At 56.7% G+C, this 18,891-nt stretch overlaps 1 protein-coding gene across 2 annotated transcripts; it reads right to left on the bottom strand.

The window, feature by feature from the left end:
- Positions 1–434: 434 nt before the first annotated feature.
- mst1 (macrophage stimulating 1) lies at positions 435–18,245 on the bottom strand. 2 transcript variants are annotated; one of them, XM_088637032.1, is made up of 18 exons: positions 18,027–18,188; positions 14,911–15,055; positions 13,125–13,240; positions 12,521–12,635; positions 11,714–11,850; positions 10,555–10,675; positions 9,705–9,823; positions 8,847–9,015; positions 8,458–8,588; positions 7,477–7,579; positions 6,541–6,677; positions 5,450–5,482; positions 5,094–5,205; positions 3,549–3,626; positions 3,130–3,276; positions 2,884–2,990; positions 1,535–1,674; positions 435–1,031 (listed from the first exon to the last, which is right to left on the bottom strand). In XM_088637032.1, exons 1-18 carry the CDS (start codon positions 18,079–18,081, stop codon positions 870–872), a joined length of 2,127 nt encoding a protein of 708 aa, XP_088493158.1. In that variant the 5' UTR covers positions 18,082–18,188; the 3' UTR covers positions 435–869. The 2 variants fall into 2 exon arrangements, 1 of the variants encoding a protein (XP_088493158.1); XR_015939673.1 differs by lacking the exon at positions 435–1,031 and having other exon boundaries at positions 5,094–5,200; positions 18,027–18,245.
- Between the last annotated feature and the right edge of the window lie 646 nt (positions 18,246–18,891).

The following is an 18,891-nucleotide window of genomic DNA, read 5'->3' as shown; positions in this document are numbered from 1 at the left end:
CCATCACGTGCTCCCGTGTGCCAGTACTCCATGCAGATCCCTATAGACCAGCAAACCCTCCTAAACGACAGCTCTATCCGCGATGCCCCTCTTGGATCCATGGCAGTGACGCACACGGGAGTGCGTCCCACCCAGCATCCCACCCAGATGGTGCCCAGCTCACATCAGCCCTCGTAGACTGCGCGGCTATTCCGCGCACCCATTCTGCTGAAGGGGAAACTGAGAATGTGTAAGAGGGGAGTCATCCTGCCCAGCCCACCACAGGAGGACAGTTACCAATAGCCAATCAAATCGTAAAGTCAGTGTGTCTTTGGGAGGAACATGCAAACTCCACGTGGAGGGTGCCTTAAACTGGACAGGAACCCAGGGACTAAGTGCCACAGCCCCCTGCGCGTGAGCCGAAATGTAAAAACAAACGACGCAGAGACCGCTGATAATATTCAAGCTCAAAGATTCCTGTTGTTCTCATGAACCTAGGTGCCGCGCTCTTTAGGTGATATATTTTTCTTTGCTTCTGAAGGTTTGCCAGGACACGATGCAGGATCAGGCTCGGGGAAGCCCGCTCCGGGGGTGGGAGAGGTTGCACACACAGAAGACACGGGTGGGATGAGGCAAGGGGGGGGCGGGGGGCACAACAGCAAGAAAACAGCGACCCAGAGCCAGAGTCCACAGTGCAGTGATGAGAGACGGTGCCGACGATCACACTGAAGGACACAGGAGGACATTTCGTATCTTCGCCTCTCTTCTTTTCACATGACTTTGTCTCGTCTCGCCTGCATCATGGTAAACTGCCAATTAGTCTTTTAAGGATTTCAGAGGTCTGGTCTGCCCAGCTTGTCTCTGGGGCTCGGGGAGCTCTGGGCAGGTGTCTAAGCCAGCTCCATGACCTTCTTGATCCAGTCCACATACACGGACACCCGGATGAAGATGTTGGGCTGGCCCTTGTGTCCACACCTCCTCATGGGGATCATGACTCCCTCCAGGACCCAGCAGTCACTGTTCTGGCAGGCAAGAGGGCCTCCATAGTCCTTCTGTAGGAGCAAGACCGACAGAGAGATCAGTCTCTCTAAGACAAACAGACAAGGAGAGAGAGACAGACAGAGACAGACCAGTCCCTCTGAGACAGACAGGGACAGATAGATAGACCAGTCCTTCTGAGACAGACTGACAAGGGGAGACGGACAGGGACAGACCAGTCCCTCTGAGACAGACAAACAAATGTTCAGACAGAGGTTGTTCTGCAGCAGACAGGAATGAGATCACCTCCATGTGATGAAACTAGCGTTGAGGGACGAACTAAACTGATGTCCTCAAATTCTTAGTTTATTTTTGGTAACCGTATGCCAGGGACTCCCTTCCACAGATGAGCCGGGGTGAGTGGGGAACACACATGTGTCCGGGGCAGGGTCCAGGTGAGAAAACGGGGGCTGGATTCTCACCCTGGAGCTTGCTGGGGGAGAAACACTGCCACTTGCTCCTAAAACTGAAAAGCAGCAAGAGAAAACAGGGGGGGGGGGTTGTCGGTCAGCTGTACCTCGCAGGCGCCCACAGGGATTTGGATGGGCGCCGTGCACATCTCGTTCTCCTTCACACGACCCCGGAAGAACTTGTTGCACTCCTTGTTGCTGAGAACTGGCATCTGGGCGACGTTCAGCACCGTTTCGTCCGCCGTGCCTGGGAGAAACGAGCACGACACAGGGCGACCATGACACTACAGCAGTCCCTCTGGGATCACAGGGTGGAAAACTCTGGGCTTAAAGGGGAGCAGTCTGCTGTGTGGAGGTGTGGTGAGGGCTGTGACCTCTTAAGAGGAGGGTTGCAGGTTCAAATCCTGAATGGTGTGCTGCTATTTTTACCCTAGCACTTAAGCCTGCCAGTAACATTCCCCGCTGCATCAAAGGGCATGTGCTTCAGTCACGCTGGATAAAAACACCAGCCAAGCAAAATAATAATTATAATATCTGAGAGGTACCGCCCGTGCCTCGCACCCTTTAAATGGAGGTTGTCGTGGATGCTTTCTGCGTACTGTAATCACTCCAGTGCCCAGCTGTACAGACAGCACTGTATGTTTAAAGAAGAAAATGACAGAAACAATGTCCGCCGCCTTTTGCAAAAACCCGAAAGGACAGGGAGCGCGCGGCAACTTTATTAATGAGAGGGAGTACATCACACCATCAATTTGTGTTTATAAACTGGCTGCTTTTTTTCTTTTGTGCTGCCCAGAGGACTTGCCAAAAGACGTTTTACGCCAGGTGTTCTTGCCTGACTTCTGCGCCCGCCTCTTGCCCCGGCTGAGGGCAGGCGGGCGGATCGGGGCGGGGGGGGCGGGGAAAGGAAACCACGGAGAGCAGAGCTTCCTCTTCCCACCCCTGCTACTCCTGATCCCAGGTCCAGGTGGCCTGCATTCCGGCGGCGCTCCGGATTGATTCCCGGGGTGGAAGATCCAGCTGCTGGCCTATTTACAGGTGTGGCGCAGACCTGCTTCGCTGAGGGAAAGACAGCCTGGCCACGGGGACGAGGCCGAGCTTCATGCTCGTTAGCAGTAACGAGCTGAGGGGCTGCTGCTGGGGTCCTGATGGAGAGAAGGGGGGAGCAAGCAGGGGCTGCTGGGAATTTGGAGTGTGGAGCCTCGTGAGACTTAGCCGGGGTGAGGCAGGAGGACTTGACCTCTGCCCTGTACTTCTGTTTATGGCGCTCCAATGAAGTATCCAAGGTTTCCAGGGATGAAAAGTTTTCCGGAAGGGCCTAATTAGCACATTATCAGGTCGCTGAGTAGGTGGAGCACAGCTAGACAACAGTGGACAACAGGAACACCAGGACCAGGAAGTTCCTAGGGTGCTGGAATAGGCCCTATGCCCGGCCATGAGATGCACCCCACCTTACCTTGGGTCTCCCCCCAGCCAGCGATCTCACATGTGTTGCCCTCCGGGACGATGAAGCGCTCAGGGGGCAGGCAGATCTGGGACACTCGCTCGTTGAACTGGGCAGGGCTGAGGAAGGAGAGAAAGAGTGAACTGAACACTGTGAGAGGAGAGAGAGAGGAGAGAGAGGAAAAGGGAGCAGAGGAGAGAAGATAGAGGGATAGAGAGGGGGAAGGGAGCAGAGGAGAGAAGAGAGAGAGAGCCCTACGTTTCCAGCTGCAGCATGACCAGGAACGACTCGGACGGCCCGCACACGATCTTGCTCAGAGGGATGTTCTGCTTGCTCGGCTCGCCCTCTTTCGGGTCCCGGAACAGCGTGCCCATCATGGCGGAGTACCCGGTCAAGTCGGCGTCGCTGCGAAACCAACAGCACCGTCACCCCGGGCCGGACCAGCACCGCATCCCCCGTCCGACACAAGAGCTCACCCCACACACCCCGCGCCTCGTCTCCTCGTCCTGCACTGATATCGTTGCACTTCTGCAGCGGTCCGATATCCTGCCCCCTCTATCGGAGCACCAACACCACCTGAGCCACCCACCCATTTTCTAACCACTTTTTCCAATTCGGGGTCACAGGGTCATGGTGTCGCAGGGTTGCGGGGGAGCCTACCCCAGCATGCACCTTACCAGGAGGAGAAGCACTGCCTCGTGCTGATGACCCACTTGGCATCGACCAGGGAGCCTCCGCAGAAATGCTGGCCTTTCCTGGGGGAGATGGAAGCAGATGTGACAAAATAATAACAATAATTCCTCACACATACAGCATTTCTTCTGGACACCCCACTCACAGCGCTGTACAGGTCATGGGGATCCCCTCCACCACCCCACCAGTGTGTACCCCCACCTGGACGATGCTCCAGTCTGTCCCCCACACACCAGCTCTCAGTGGGGAGGAGAGCAGAGGATGAAGCCAGTTCAGAGAGGGGGGTTATTAGGAGGCCATGACTGGTAAAGGCCAAGGGGAGATTTTGCCAGGACACCAGGGTAACACCCCTACTCCTTTCGAGTGACACCCTGGGATTTTTTAATGACCACAGAGAGTCAGGACAACTGGTTTTACATCTCAATCTGCTCCTTTTTGCAGCATAGTGTCCCCAGCACTAAAGTGGGCCATTAGGATCCATACAGACCGCAGGGTGAGCGCCCCCTACTGGCCCCACTAACACCTCTTCCAGCAGCAACCTTAGCTTGTCCCAAGGGGATTCCCCTCCAGGTACTGGCCAGGCTCCCACCTGCTGAGCTCCAGTGGGCTGCCATCTGCAGAGTTGCAGGGCGATGTGGCTGCTGGCTAAAGTTTGTCAATGCATTGGCCGGGAATCGAACCCAGGTCAACTGCTTGGAAGGTAAAATGGCCATGCGCACCACTAATCTGGCAAAAGGGGGACAAAAGAAGCACTCTCTACGAAAAATAAGTTAATGTGCAGCCACTGTGAGAAGACACTTGGGGGGTTGTTGTGTTTCCTGAATGGGGTTTGGAGACCTCAGATCTTCACATGGTAGGAAAATAATGTCCGTGTTTTCCACTTCCAAACACAGTTCTAGAGCAGAGGGAACTGGTGGCCTCTGTACTAGATCCAGGATTCTGGAACGGGATCCTTTCCAGATCCGGGTCGGGCAGGTTCCTGTGATTCTCCTTGCGCTACTGGTCTTTTCTGCTTAATTGAATTAATTATTTGACTAGGGGTTCCAATCATGTATTTTGTTTAGATCTTCAGCAGTTGCCAGTTGAAAAGTTCCGAGGAAACCCTTAGAATCCCAGCTGCCCTTCCACGATCTAGAAAACCCCAGCCAGAAGCCAGAAGCCAGAAGCGCAAAGATGTTATTTTCCACAAGGGATTTAAAGCACCCCCAGTCACCTTGACTCCAGATGTCCCTGATTGCAAGAGCAAAAAAACCAAACAAAACACTTCCCAGCAGGCCTTTGGAAAAGAGTGACTGAACTTTGCTCTTTTTTGCAGATTTGGGCAACTCTCGCCCCCCCTCCCCCTACGACTGGCAGTGTTGGCATAAATGAACAAAAAACAGCAGCCACCTCGTGCACAGGGGAGTTTCATGCCCAGATTGTGCTCAAGGAGCAATGGCGCTCCATGTCTTCCTAACGGATCTGAAAGGTTTCAGCAGCCGGCAGACTCGTGATGCCCGGGAGGGCCGCGCGGCGACGGGCGCCCATACCTGTCGCGCAGGCTGATGGTCCAGGGCGAGTTGCCAGGCATGCCCCCCACGATCCGCGCCTTCATGTTCACCCGATCCTCCCTCTTCCCGCACTCGGTAAACTCCACCTTCTCTGCGGCAGATCCAGACAGGAGCAGGGAAACGCCAGGGCAGGTAACGTTAAACACGCCAGAGACAGGATCCATCCCAGCGTGCCCAGCCTCACACACACACACACACACACACACACACACACACACACACACACACACACACACACACAGGCTGTTCCCACTCCCGAACCAACACAACGCGCCCAGCGCGACCGCCACCGAGATCCAGCGGAAACGCTCCCGGATCCCCCAGGGGAATCTCACCTGCTGGTTCCACGATGGAGACCTTCTCCCCAGCTGTGGAGGCACAGAGACAACAGAAACGTCAGCAGCTGATTGCACCCGAGACAGACAGGCGGCCGTGTTTCGGAGCCCTAAATCCCGAATTGGCGGGAATCGTGGACAGGGAGGGGGGCGGTTGGGGGGGAGGAATCGTGGACAGGGCGGGGGGGACAGTGGTGGGGGAGGGGGGTGAGCGAGGGGGAGGAATCGTGGACAGGGAGGGGGGTGGCGGGGGGACAGTGGTGGGGGAGGAATCGTGGACGGTGGGGACTGTGGTAGGGGAGGAATCGTGGACGGGGGGGACAGTGGTGGGGGAGGAATCGTGGACAGGGCGGGGGGCACAGTGGTGGGGGAGGGGGGTGAGCGAGGGGGAGGAATAGTGGACAGGGAGGGGGGTGGCGGGGGGACAGTGGTGGGGGAGGAATCGTGGACAGGGCGGGGGGGACAGTGGTGGGGGAGGAATCGTGGACGGGGGGGACAGTGGTAGGGGAGGAATCGTGGACGGGGGGGACAGTGGTGGGGGAGGAATCGTGGACGGTGGGGGCAGTGGTGGGGGAGGAATCGTGGACGGTGGGGGCAGTGGTGGGGGAGGGGGGGAGCGAGGGGGAGGAATAGTGGACAGGGAGGGGGGTGGCGGGGGGACAGTGGTGGGGGAGGAATCGTGGACGGGGGGGACAGTGGTGGGGGAGGAATCGTGGACGGGGGGGACAGTGGTAGGGGAGGAATCGTGGACAGGGGGGGACAGTGGTGGGGGAGGAATCGTGGACAGGGGGGGACAGTGGTGGGGGAGGAATCGTGGACAGGGGGGACAGTGGTGGGGGAGGAATCGTGGACGGGGGGGACAGTGGTGGGGGAGGAATCGTGGACGGGGGGGACAGTGGTGGGGGAGGAATCGTGGACAGGGGGGGACAGTGGTGGGGGAGGAATCGTGGACAGGGGGGGACAGTGGTGGGGGAGGAATCGTGGACAGGGGGGACAGTGGTGGGGGAGGAATCGTGGACGGGGGGGACAGTGGTGGGGGAGGAATCGTGGACAGGGGGGGACAGTGGTAGAGGGGGCAGCCCTGCCCTCACCGCACTGTTTGATGGCGCAGTAGTCGAACTCCGTCTTGTGGTCGGTGGTGTAGCACCAGGGCCCGTGCCGGTCGCCGTCGGGGTTCCGGCAGTAGTTCTCCGTCAGGTTGGCGTGCGGGTGCGTTGTCGGGTTGATCCTGCGCGCGGAGAGAGAGAGAGAGACACACACACACAAACACACGTGGGCCTCCCGAGTCATCTCTCTCACGCCGACCCAGGGCGCTCTGTGGTTGAGCTAAGTATACAGCGCTGCCAGCAACGCGCCCTGACACACCGTCTGTCTGAGAGAGACACAGACAAGGCAGTACAGCGTCTTCGCTTCGTCAGGTAAGTGCTGCTTTGCTTCAGGAGCTTTAAACACCTTCCTTTCTTACCTGTCCTCTTTCAAACATGGGTACTGCATATAGACTTCCATCCTCCTGCCTGCAAGTGGCCCAAACTGTGCCTAGAGCTTGTCCCTTCAAGTAGAAAGATCCAATCTGACCACAGCAGGGTGGTTTGGGGAGTGCAGAGGACCCTGGTCTAGTACAGGCTCAGTGACCACTGCCTGGACATAGAAGCTGGACTTGTGCTCAGAGAGAACGGGTTCAGGTTCAGTCCTGGCTGCCCAGAGAAGACAGTCTGAGTGACTGTAGCCTGGCCATAGAAACTGGGTGACACAGGCAGTCCTGGGCTGCTCAGGGAGGACACTACACTGGAAAAAATGGAGAAGAAAACACCACAGAGATGCTGCCCAGTGTTACTCTTCCTGTCCCAGCCTGAGGAACAGAGAGGGAGCCTCTCAGGTAGAATTAATAATACTCATGCTATTGCTCTCCATGTCTGTGCGTGTTGTTGCTACTTGTTCTTGCCTGGGCAACACTGTACTTGAGCTGCTGGCAAGGGAATGTGAAGAGGAAGCAGGGGTGGTCCTGGGCCCTTTCAGTTCAGACCTACTTGGTTCTGTGAGGCGTGTTGAGGGACCACTTCTGGCAGGTGATGCCTTTCCTGGTCTTGCGCACAGTGCCTTGGTAGTTCTTTCCATTTTCATGGTAACAGTCTGACGAGAGAGAGAGACAACCGCGGCTCACAGGGAGGCAAAAGGCCGACAGCCTGACTGTGAGCACTTCTTTGCTCCGATTCGTTCCTTGATTCCGTTCCGGTTTCTGAACAGTTTCACAGATCTTTGCTGCTTTGCAAAATTCACCCCACATTTTCTAGCTAGGGGGCGACACAGTGGCACAGTGGTCAGCACTGCTGGGGCCCTGGGTTCAACTCTGGATGTGGAGTCTGCGTGTTCTCTCCGTGTTCAAAGACTGAATGGGGACAAACGCCGATCTTCCCAGTGCTGCACGGCAGAAGGAAAGGCGAACCTTCAGCACGTCATCCCGTTAGTCCAGCCACCTCCACGACCCACCCCACGTCCCCCCGACAGCTGCAGCGCCTGTCACGATTATAGTCCCCCCTCCTTAAGGGTGCTCCAGCCCTTTCGCTTTAGACTTCATTCTGTGCACCTGTTTCCTATTCCCAGCCCACCTTAAAAGCCAGGCGCTGACGCTCATCCGGGCTCTGCATCTGATTTCCGTATCGTGCGAGTTCGGGACCTGGAAACGCCTGGTCCCGTTAAGGTTTTAACCTCTGTTCCCGTTCCTGTTCCCTGTCCGCCGGTTCCGACCCGGCCTTCGTGGTTTTAACTTCGTGTTCTGATGGATCTCCTGGTTTTGGACTTACCCTAGTGTTTTGGATACTCTAAGGATTACTCTTTTGGATTGTTTGCCTCGGCCACACCTCCCCCGTGCACCAGCGCACCTTGGACACGCCCCCCCTGTCTTCTGCCCCGTATTCCTGCATGACGTTTCCCCAGTGTTTCCCCACTCCGTCGGATTGTGTCGTCCGCATAGGGTCCGGAAAGAACTGTTCGTTACAGCGCCCCCCTACCTTCCGCCTCGATGTCGTCGGCGCAGCGCTTGATCTGCAGGCAGAATGCCGTCCGCATCTCCGGCACGGAGGTGAAGCACCAGGGCGCCTCGGAACCGTCGGGGTTCCGGCAGTAGTTCTCCTCCAGCCCCCTGCAGAGACCCGGAGGGAGAGAGCTGCAGCGCCGCGCTTTCAGGACCGGAAGTTCTTCCCGTTGCGATTGACACATCGCAAATTTAAAATGGACATTTTTAAAATTGCAGATCCCCTTCTCTCCCCCTCCCTCCCTCTCCCTCTGTCCCCTCTCTGCCCCCTCCCTCTGCCCCCCCTCTCTCTGCCCCCTCCCTCCCTCTCCCTCTGTCCCCTCTCTGCCCCCTCTCCCTCTGCCCCCTCCCCGCCCCCTCTCTCACTTGCACTCGTAGGCCTGTGGGTAGAAGGGGTGCCGGTGGGGGTACTGCGCGTCCCAGCGCTGGCAGGGGATGCCCGAGGTGGTCTCGTTGACCTTCCCCCGGTAGTCCTCCCCCCGGTTGCGGAAGCAGTAGGTGGTGTGGGTGGGCCGGGAGCGCTTCAGCGTTTTCTCTGCGAGGACACAGAGAGGGAGGGAGAGAGAGAGAGAGAGAGAGAGAGAGAGAGAGAGGCGACGTCTGAGTGACTGAAGAACCATCACCGAACTGGCGCTGTGTGCCTATGCTGGGGGGCCCAATCTGGGCCTCACAATGAAACTGAACCAAGCAGGGGGGGTCTCCACCCGCCCCTGGGGGTCCCGGGGAGCCCCCGATCCAGCTCCTCCTCCAGATCACCCCACATCACCTGTGACTTATCGATCGACTGAGCAAGCCGGGTTTCCGCGGAGGGAACACCGGTCCCCGAGGGCTGGAGGATATTTCGATGATCTCTAGATTACTTCATTGCCGTTTAATTGATCGTACTTGAACTTCCCCTGGCTTGTTTGGTGGTGGCCTATAAAAACTGTTGGACTGGGGCTCTGCAGGCCGGGGATCAATACCTAGTGGAATTAAAGCAGCTGTGCTCCCCACTGGGGACCTCCCGATTGGGGTACTCTCTATACATTTATTTCAGGGGTACCCAACCCGACTCCTAGGGATGGCTCCCGAGCATCTCACGCAGTAAGCAGCCCCTTAGGGGGCACAATACTAGTCATGTAAAATAATCGTCTAATGGCAGCTGGGCTGGAATGGAAACCAGGGGCGGATCTCAGGAGCAGGATTGGGAAGCCCCTGGCGGAGCGAGTGCGGAGAGCCCCTCACGGCACTTGCTGATCCGGCAGTCCTGCCTCTCCACTTTGGGGTCGGTGGTGTAGCACCAGGGCACGGGGGACGCGTCGGGGTTGCGGCAGTAGTTGTCGTCCAGACTCTTGTCGGGGTACCTGGGGACAGAGGAGGGCAGGGGTGGGGTGCATGAGGAGGCGAGGACCCCTAGTTCTTTTCGCCAACGTGCCTCACCCCTCGTGGAAGTCTGACGGAATCTAGAGGCCCACCATCAGGGCACATCAGTAACATATCCGCCTTAAACTGTAAAATCCTTATTTGTGGCCCCAGTACACACTCGCAGAGCAGGGCAGTCCGCCGGTGTGTACCAACTCCAGAGACGGGCTGCCTGTGGACCACCAGGGGTCAGCGGATCACAGGAGGAAAAAAATCGAATTGCTCTTCTACCTTTCTGACAGATAACGCCTTGTGTGGGAGCAGAATGAGGAAACAGGGAAGCCCTTTCTCTCTGACAGTGCTTGGAAAGCCGGGGGTGAGCTTTCCGGTGTTGATGGATCTAGGAGGGAAATAAAGCTGAGACCCCAAATTACGTGACACCGTGGTGCCCACCAACCTGCGGGGCTGTCCCGATCGCACACGCTGACCCCAGGCTGTGGGCTTTTGCACCCTAGCCATGGGACACCCCAAAGTGTCTGTTCCACCTGAGCTCTGCTCTAATTAATTGATTCAGCTGCTTGTGTTTAACGGGACTCTTGTCCAGTTGTTTGCAGCTCTTAAAGATGTAGTGTTTTCAAGATGCCTTTTAATGAAAGAGGAAGACAGCATGTGGCCTGAACCTGCAGGCTCAGGGGCTCTGCCGGGCCGGGCCGGTATACTTCGGTATACCTACTTCTCGGGCTGGTATATGTGCTGGTGAGGGTACTGCTGGTCCCAGCGCTGGCACTCCAGCCCCTCCACCGTGTGGTCCACCTGCCCGCGATAATCCTCTCCGTTACACGTCATGCACACCTCTGAGGGAGAGGAGAGACAGGAGCAAGAGACGGGTCACGAAAGGGAGGAGGCCCACCTGCCCCCGGCCCCCGGCCACCCCCCCATAGACCCAGCACTTCCTGAGGGACCTCAAGCAGCCGCTGGGCGAGACTGAACCGGATTCCCCCACGATCCTCTGCACAAAGAAGCGTCACCTCATTTGCAGACCTAAACACACCTGCCCTCAACCCTTAACCAGGAGCCCCGCCGGCAGGAAAAAGCCTCCGAACTCTGACGCCCTTCTTCAAAGAGAAGGAAAGGGTAGGTTTTCAGTGAGCAGCACCAGACGTGCAGGATGGAGGTGGACACTGGACATAGCTCGTCTCCCAAGGAGCCAGCTGGGAAAAGCGGCCTGCAACATTTCTGGCTTCTTTCTTAGCCAATAGCGAACTCGTGGCTCATGTCAAACGGGCAGCACGCATTCCCAACAGGTAGTGCCGGTGATGCAGCTGGCCACCTCGCTGGTCACTTGAACCCAGTCCCCAGCCTGTGAGCAGCGATCAGCAGGTCACACGGTGCTGTACTAACAGTTAAGACCAGTTCGCCTGTCGTGTGCTCGTCTGACCCCCTGTGACTCCGCGCTCTGGGCGAGCCCTGTTGCAGGGCACTGCGTTCGCTCGTGTGAGGATATTTTCTTCTTTATCAAAATAAACTTTATTTTCTCAATAGTGCTCACCAGTAAGTACACACTCATGCAAATTCATGCCATCTCTAGTCGACCCTCTTCTTAAAAAGGGCGATTGTCCTTTTTCAGTCAGAACACGTGCATGATGGGGTTGGATTTGCACGCTAAGAGATTCCCTCCAAGCCCCACCCCTTTCCCCTTTCCCCTGTCCCGGCTCTGACGCTGCGGTCATCCGGACCCCCGCAGGATCTCAGGGAACAGGGCCCACAGTCCCTCCCAGCGCTCATGCTAGGATACGCAGGGAACTCTCCCCGCTTTGCCCCGCCCACAGCCCCGCCCACAGCCCCGCCCAGACGCTTGTGTTTGCTCGGCAAAATCGCAAGGCGGGCCTCACCGTCTTCACAGCGCGGGATCCCGCAGGTCTCGTAGCGCCGCTCGGGGTCGGTGGTGTAGCACCAGGGGCCGCTGGGGTCTCCGTCGGGGTTCCGGCAGTAGTTCAGCTCCAGGCCATTTTTGGCGGAAGGGGTGTGTCTACGGGGGAGGGGCGGAGCTTGTTGCTGGGCGACCGGACTCGGGGGTGTGGCAAGTGGGGAACAATGGGGAAGTCGTGTCTTTGGCCACTTCAGAGCTTTCTGAAAGCTTCAAAGGCTGCCAGGACCGACAAGCACCCCTGATATAAAACTGGCAGCAAGCGCTTAAATTTCTCACCTCTCCCACAGCACTGTGCATCCAGCAGTCAACTTTTGTTGAGCTTTTTGTATAAGAATTAAGGTCAAATCTCATCACAGAAAAAACAGGTTCCTGTCATAGTGTCTGCCAAACAGCTACTGTATATGTCAGTATGCCGTGAACTTCAAAAAAACAATGTAAAGATGAAAGAGATCCACATTTTTGTTAGTGCCTCCACTGTCTTCACTGCCAATGATCCTGAAGTCTATATTAATCAAACTGTCTAGTTGTGTCTGATCTGAACCATCCCTGGACATGCCAGAAGAAATGGCGGAGAACAGCCCCCAGCAGGAAGTGCAGGCGGTTGCTCATGCAGGCTGGTGGGGCTTTTATAGCTGCAGGAACACAACGATTGCTTTTTTTCCCCAACTGGTGTGGGGTGGGGCTGGGAATGCTTCGCTCAAAAGCTGGGGGACTCATAAGCTGCACGGAAAGATCTCGCCTGGTGGGGGCGCCCCCCCCCTCCCCTCACCTGTGGTCGTGGGGGAACTTGGACCACCACTGCTGGCATTCGCGCCCGCTCACGGTCTTGGACACCTTGCCCCGATAGCTCGTGCCTTTTCCCACAGTGCACTGCCGCAGGTAATCTGAGGAGAGACAGCGATTCGGTGATGATGGGTTAGCTGGCAGCTGGGAGCCCTCATTGCCTCATTCTGGGCGCAAGGCACCTGGATTTCCTCTGAGATGGCATTTACAGCTCAGGAGGACTTCTCCTTTTCCTTTTCTTAAAGCCTCTAATTTCACCTTCCACATGCAAACCCACTCAAAAACAGCAGGACTGCGTCACTCCTCTCCTGGTCCCAGTCAAGGCAGGGAAAGAATCTACGTTAAAAGGGGCCCGGATGTTGAATTACATGCAGCTCCCGCAGTATTTGGATCTCCTCAATCAAGTGTGGGAAACGTGCTTCTTTAACAGCAAACAGCACTGAAGAAGAAAACAGTTGCTTCATCTACAGTAAGTGACGGCAGTGCTGTCAGAGGTCCCCGATCTGCCGGTCAGAGGTCAGAGGTCAAAGGGCATGCTCACCTCTCCTGGCTGGGGCACGAATGGGGCAACAGCCCACGGCGCGGCTCACCTTTCTTCTCGTACAGGTCCGAGTTGACATTTCTCTTCACCTCGGCGCTGTTGGTGTCCCGGATCCACGGCAGGAGCTTGCAGGTGACGGAGGGGCGAGTCTCGTAATTGAAGGCTCTGTATTGGGGGTAGAGGGCCAATGACAGACACCGGATCCCCCAGGCTGACGTGAGTAAACACAACACGGACTCAGTTCGGCCCGCAAGTCCGGCCATCGTCCCGGAGCAGCTGCAGAGGGATGGCGGGGGGGGGGGAGCGCGCGAGCCGGATGTGACCGGCGTTCCCTGCGCCTGGCTGCACAGCAGCAGCCCTGGAGGCCATGCGGGCGCCTACCGGCTTGCAGAGCTGGGCGCGACTCGGGCCGCTCAGGCTGGGGCACTGGGAAGCACAGGGTGTAGCAGGCGAAAGAAGGGCACAGCCCCTCGCCAGGAGAGCGCTCCAGAGGGGTGCCAGCGTGGCCCCTTCTGGGGTAGCTGCCTGTAGGCCTGCAGGCCTGCAGTAGGTGTCTAGCCATTGGCAATTCAAAACCGAGGGGGAATGAGTAGAAATAACTTAGAATTCATTAGTTTAAAGAGAGCAGTAATATCAGAGAATTATTTAAAAGTAATGGAAATATGAAATACCATGACAATGCACTGTATCCCATATTGATCTATTGATCGTCTCCTGCAAATTGTAGACAGATAAACAGAAGACCCCAGTGCACAGGAGAATAATCTGGTTTTCCCCTCAAACTTTGTGGTGTCGTACTTCTGTGCAAGCATCCAGCTCACAAGGCCAGAACCACGCCAAATACAGAAATACAGCAGTGTTTGTGTATGCTCTCTTTAGTGCTTGGTGTTGTGATGCCTACATACTGTCTCAGTACTAGGGCTGCTCATTTCACTACTGCAGGGCGGTTTGGACATTACTCAAGAGCTGTCCAGTTTGCTCCAGACTCTGTATTAGTCACTGTATTTGGACCTGTAATGGCAGGCTGCAATTGAGCAATGTCGTGCATTCTGGTTTAGCCATGACATCACCGGGCCAGTCTGGGCGAGGTCATAATGACCCCCCAGAACAACAGCATGTCAGCCAGGTCCTGGAGAACACAGTGGAAGACAGGAGCTGGAGCCACCAGCTGCCCCTGGGGTTACAGAATGATTTTATTCAGGTTGTCGATTTTTTTAAACCTCCTTTCACACTACTTAATTTAATCAGCATAACAGCATGAATAGTTCAGGTGGGGAGCTGCGTCAGCATGCGTAGGCTGCAAAGGAACAAGTAATAGGTTTATTCCATGCTGAAAAAAAGAAGAAAGAGGCAGAAAGAAAGAGGTCACACCTGAAGAAGGCTCCACGGCCGAAACATTGTGTTGTCTTTCTTCTTTTTTTCAGCATGGAATAAACCTATTACTTGTTCCTTAACAGCATGAATGCCTTTTAGGGAAGGGGTCCTGGCAGATTGTAACCTTTATTTTACAGCCAAGAGCGCAAGAACACAGGGTTCTGTAGGCTGGCTTACTCCCCTTTGCCTTTCAGCATCACTGTTTGTGGTCGACAGGAAGTGGACCTGCTTCTTCCCTGACTGACAGGAGCTACCCCGCCCAGCAGAGCCCTCACATCTCACGAGCAGGTGGTCTGTAAGCTCCTTGGCCTCAAGCAGGGAGTGAAGCTGACTGGCTGTCTGAAGAAGATCCCTGACTCCAGCTCTGTGCGAAATCATGCAGGTAGCGCGCCCTGCCCTCAGAGTGTCGACTGGCTGTGCCCAGGTGCCCAGGTGCCCAGCTGGTGTCCGCGCCACATTACCTGCAGTCCAGGGACTCGGAGCACTGCTTGGCACACTCCTCGAGACTCACGCCAGGAAGTGGCCGCACTCGGTCCACGCTGCCTTTCAGGGGTACCAGCTCCCGCCCCTCCGAGCGCTGGAAGTCATTCAGGGGGCTCCGGTATCCTGTCAGAACACACACACACACACACGGCGTCTCCGTCAAGGGTGGAGGGACGCCACGCCGCTGGCCTCTGCTCTCCCAGCCCGTTGCGGGGCTCCGCCCAAGCTTTTCCGCGAGCGCCCCGCTGATCCACAGCAACAGAACCGACATCCAGCCACATTCTAACGTCCACACCCAGTCTGGAGCCCATCCCGGCAAGCAGCAGGAGCAAGGCAGGGTACACCCTGGGTGGGACGCTCGTCCAGCGCAGGGAAACAGAACCAACGCTAACCAAGAGATTCGTTTCATACTTCCGTTTCTCCCAGGCACAGCTTCCTGTATTCTGCTGCCACGCGGGGGATGAGACACGGATGTCCGACCCCGGTCCTGCTGGGCCTGGGTGTCTGCAGGTTCTCTCGGCCTGTCCAAAGCGCCAGAACTTGGAGTTCTGGAAGATGCCATCAAACCAGACCCATGAAGCCCACAGAGGAGCTGCTTTAGCTCCGTAAGAGCTGAGTCAGAATGAAAATCTGCAGACAGGTGAAACACAAACCTGGAGAAGGCTCAGAGGGTTGAGACATTGTGTCTCTTCCTTTATACTTTCCCGGGTAGTACCAACCTCGTTCCCCTCAGATCAACGCTGGTGCAAACACCGTGAATCCTACGTGACCAGAGCTCACGTCAGAGGCCCCTCTGTCCCTTTAAGCCAGAGCAGCGCGGAGGGCGGCGGGTTTAGCCTGGGACTCAAGGTTAGCAAACAGCAGCGCCCGCGGCTGTGGGACTGTCTGCTCGCTGCACAGCCGAGGTCAGCCAGGGAGCCCCAGCGACACCGCGGTCAGCGCGTCCCCGCGGAGCATAAGGCGCACAGCAGAGGCTCCGGTGAGGTCGGTGGACGCGCTCTCGCGGCTTGGCCATCACTAGGGAAAGGGGCGCTGCATCGCCGTTCATGAAAGTGGAGGAGCGGCCATCTGTTAGGTCGGAGGGGACACTGTCCCCGCTGGACACAGCGCACCACTCAGCGTGCGTCCCGGCGTGCGGGCTGAGCGTCTCGGGTCGGAGACGGGGGGGGCGGTTACTAGCCGACTGAGACTGAAGCTCCTCGCACAGCGGCCTGGACAGCTGTGGGTCTGGTGAAAGAGGCACCTCCCGGGTGACAGCCTACGAGCCCTCAGGGGCTCACCATGACATCAGGGAGGGACTCTCCAGCGAGGGGCAGGGGCACCTGCAGCACGTCGGGAAGATGATTGGCTCTGACGGGGGAAGGGGCGTGTCCAAAGGAGGAGGGGGGGCGTGTCTACAACAGGTGATCCCACAGGAGGTGGAGTAAATACAGTAACAGAACTGGCAGCGCCGATTTGAAAGAGAAAAGTACAGTATTACTACTGAAAACTGGCCCTGATTTGAGTGAGGGCGTATCTTCCCGGCGATGGACTGGCATCCGGTCCACGGTGCACCCCGCCTCGCTCCCGCTGCTCGCTGGGATGGGCTCCTGCACTGGATGAAGCTACCCAAGGGAGGGGGGCACCAGCCCCCGGAGAACAGCATGCCCAGCTGTGTAGCCGGGGGCAGTGGCGTGCTGTGGGCTGTGGGCTCCGGGGGTTGGGTGAGGAGCTCAGTGCCAGAGGGACACGGAACAGCTGTGCTCCCTAATCAGTATCACCTGGGCCTGCTGTTCCTTGCTAAGCCGGGTCTTGAGACACTCAGAAAGGACACGGGGTCAATCCAGACAAATGTTCCTCCTGAACTCCCACGCAATCCAAACAACTCCCCTCCCTCTCCTCCCCCGCCGCCTCAACGTCCCGGGACACCTCATTCCTCGCTCTTATCCGCTCATCCCTTCCAAGAACGCCGGGGGGGGGGGGAGTCTGTTTACCGCAAGAGCGCCGCCCACAACAAACTGTGTGTCCCGGGCTCGCATCCAACTCCAATATCCCCACCCCCACCCCAAACAATCTGTGTCCCCCCTCCGCACACGCCGTTATCTCAGGGACGCGGTACTGCTCTTTAGAAAATGATTTCTATGCGACACCTAAGGACCCGAGATGCAGACAGCAGTCTTGTGCTTTTCTTCGGGATCCGGACTCCCGTATGAACATGACCTGACAGTACTTTTTTTTTTTGCATGACTCTCATCCCTTGGAAGCTCATGAAGTACGCCGAAAAACTTATACTGACACACACACGCACACACACGCACGCACGCAAACGACGGGCTCCTTTTTTCATCCATATCATAATAAGCACAGACAAAAACATGCACGCAGGAGCTGCCTGAATCGTTAGTTCAAGACCGATTCTTCTCTTACCGTGAGCCTAACTGCAATCGTTATGTTTTATTCGGAGCTGTGTGCAAAAAAGTAAGGGCAAGGAGTTATTTCAAGAAATGTGGAAATCGGAGTGAGAAACCTCTGATTCTTTACCACACCGAGTACCGCCTGTTCGTACGACAGGATTCCAGCTGTCAAACGCGTCGGTCCCTTCATTTCCGTGGACTGATTTTCGTCGCTATTGCGACATGGGCGCTGCAGAACCAGACCCGATCAACGACGACAACAACAACCATTCAAGGAATCGATTATTCCGACGCCGACGGAGAGATGACAAAGTCGCACCACCCGAGTTCTCGCCTGACTCAACCAAGTCTTTATCCCGTAATGGGTGAAATGTCAGATTCTCCCCCAGGTCTCTCCAGTCTAGTGATGATTCAGGCACGCTGGCCAGCGGGGGGGATTAAAGACTGCCTTGCAGGGCTGTCGTAACCCCCAGGTGACTACTTTATTCACCACAGGGACTCCGGGGACTTTAAATCTGCTCGTGTCCCCCGCTTTTCAGAGCCGGCATAACCTCAGCTGGGCCTGAACCTTGTTGCCCCAGAGCTGATGCGGAAAAGCGGGTCTTGAGTTGAAGTCGGGCGAGCAAGGTAACGAAGCGACCGTGCAGTAAAAACAAACGGGCAGTTTCCCAACAAGAACGGTAAGCAGGAGTCCTTCTTACCTGTAACAAGGCCGCCACAGACTGCCGCTGTCAAACAGAAGATAAAGGGTTGCATTTCGAGCCGATCTGGGTCTGGAGCGCTCTCCTCGGTGCTCTGCGCGCTGGCGTGCTGGGGGCGCTGGCTGGGGAGGCGGACTTTGGTAGCAGAAACAGTCCAGCTGTTTTTTTTTTTGTTTTTTTTTTTTCCAGAAGTCGGGCGGTCTCGTGTTAAAAGGCACCATCTGTCGGCGGACCTGTGACTGGTTTACCGCTATGTACAGCACAGTACGTCCCCCCGGCACAGCTGCGCTTTGCGCTCTGCTGGTCTTGCGCGCTGGCCTAACCCCCCTCAGCGTCGGCAAAAGCCGAAGACACCGTGGCCTTTCGTGGAAAATGCCCATGGCGTGGAAAAAAAAACACGCAAATATTGCCCCCAAGCGTGAGCAGCGAGGGGGGCGTGAGGGACACGATGGAATCTGTTCTCTGACACAGCGCGGTAGGCGGTGAAGTGGCTTCAGCGCTACTGCCTCACAGATGGTGGGTCCGGGGTTCGCTGCCGGACCGGCGCTCCTTCGGTGGGGAGACTGCATGCTGTCCGTCTGCTGCGCTGGGACTGGCCGCGCGAGAACGACCAAGCGCGGGCTGAAGACGAGCTGTCTCTCGCCGTAGTTGTCACGGCTAGGCCACCGGCCACTAGGACTCAAGAAACCCTACACCCCCTCAACCAATCAATCAGTCGGTCAATCAATCAATCAATCAATCAAAGTTTATTGATCGAATGCACAACAATACAGCGTGCGGCAGTAGTCGCTGGCAATGAAATGTCTTTTCTACGAGCTCACCGGGGGGATGAAAAAGGTTACAGAATAATAGATACTAGCGCAAG

The sequence above is a fragment of the Lepisosteus platostomus genome, chromosome 6, assembly GCF_059453375.1.
Source record: "Lepisosteus platostomus isolate fLepPlt1 chromosome 6, fLepPlt1.hap1, whole genome shotgun sequence".
In the NCBI taxonomy this organism is placed as follows: Eukaryota; Metazoa; Chordata; class Actinopteri; order Semionotiformes; family Lepisosteidae; genus Lepisosteus; species Lepisosteus platostomus.
The sequence above is the reverse complement of the archived record's forward strand: the minus strand, read 5'-3'. Positions and strand labels throughout refer to the sequence as shown.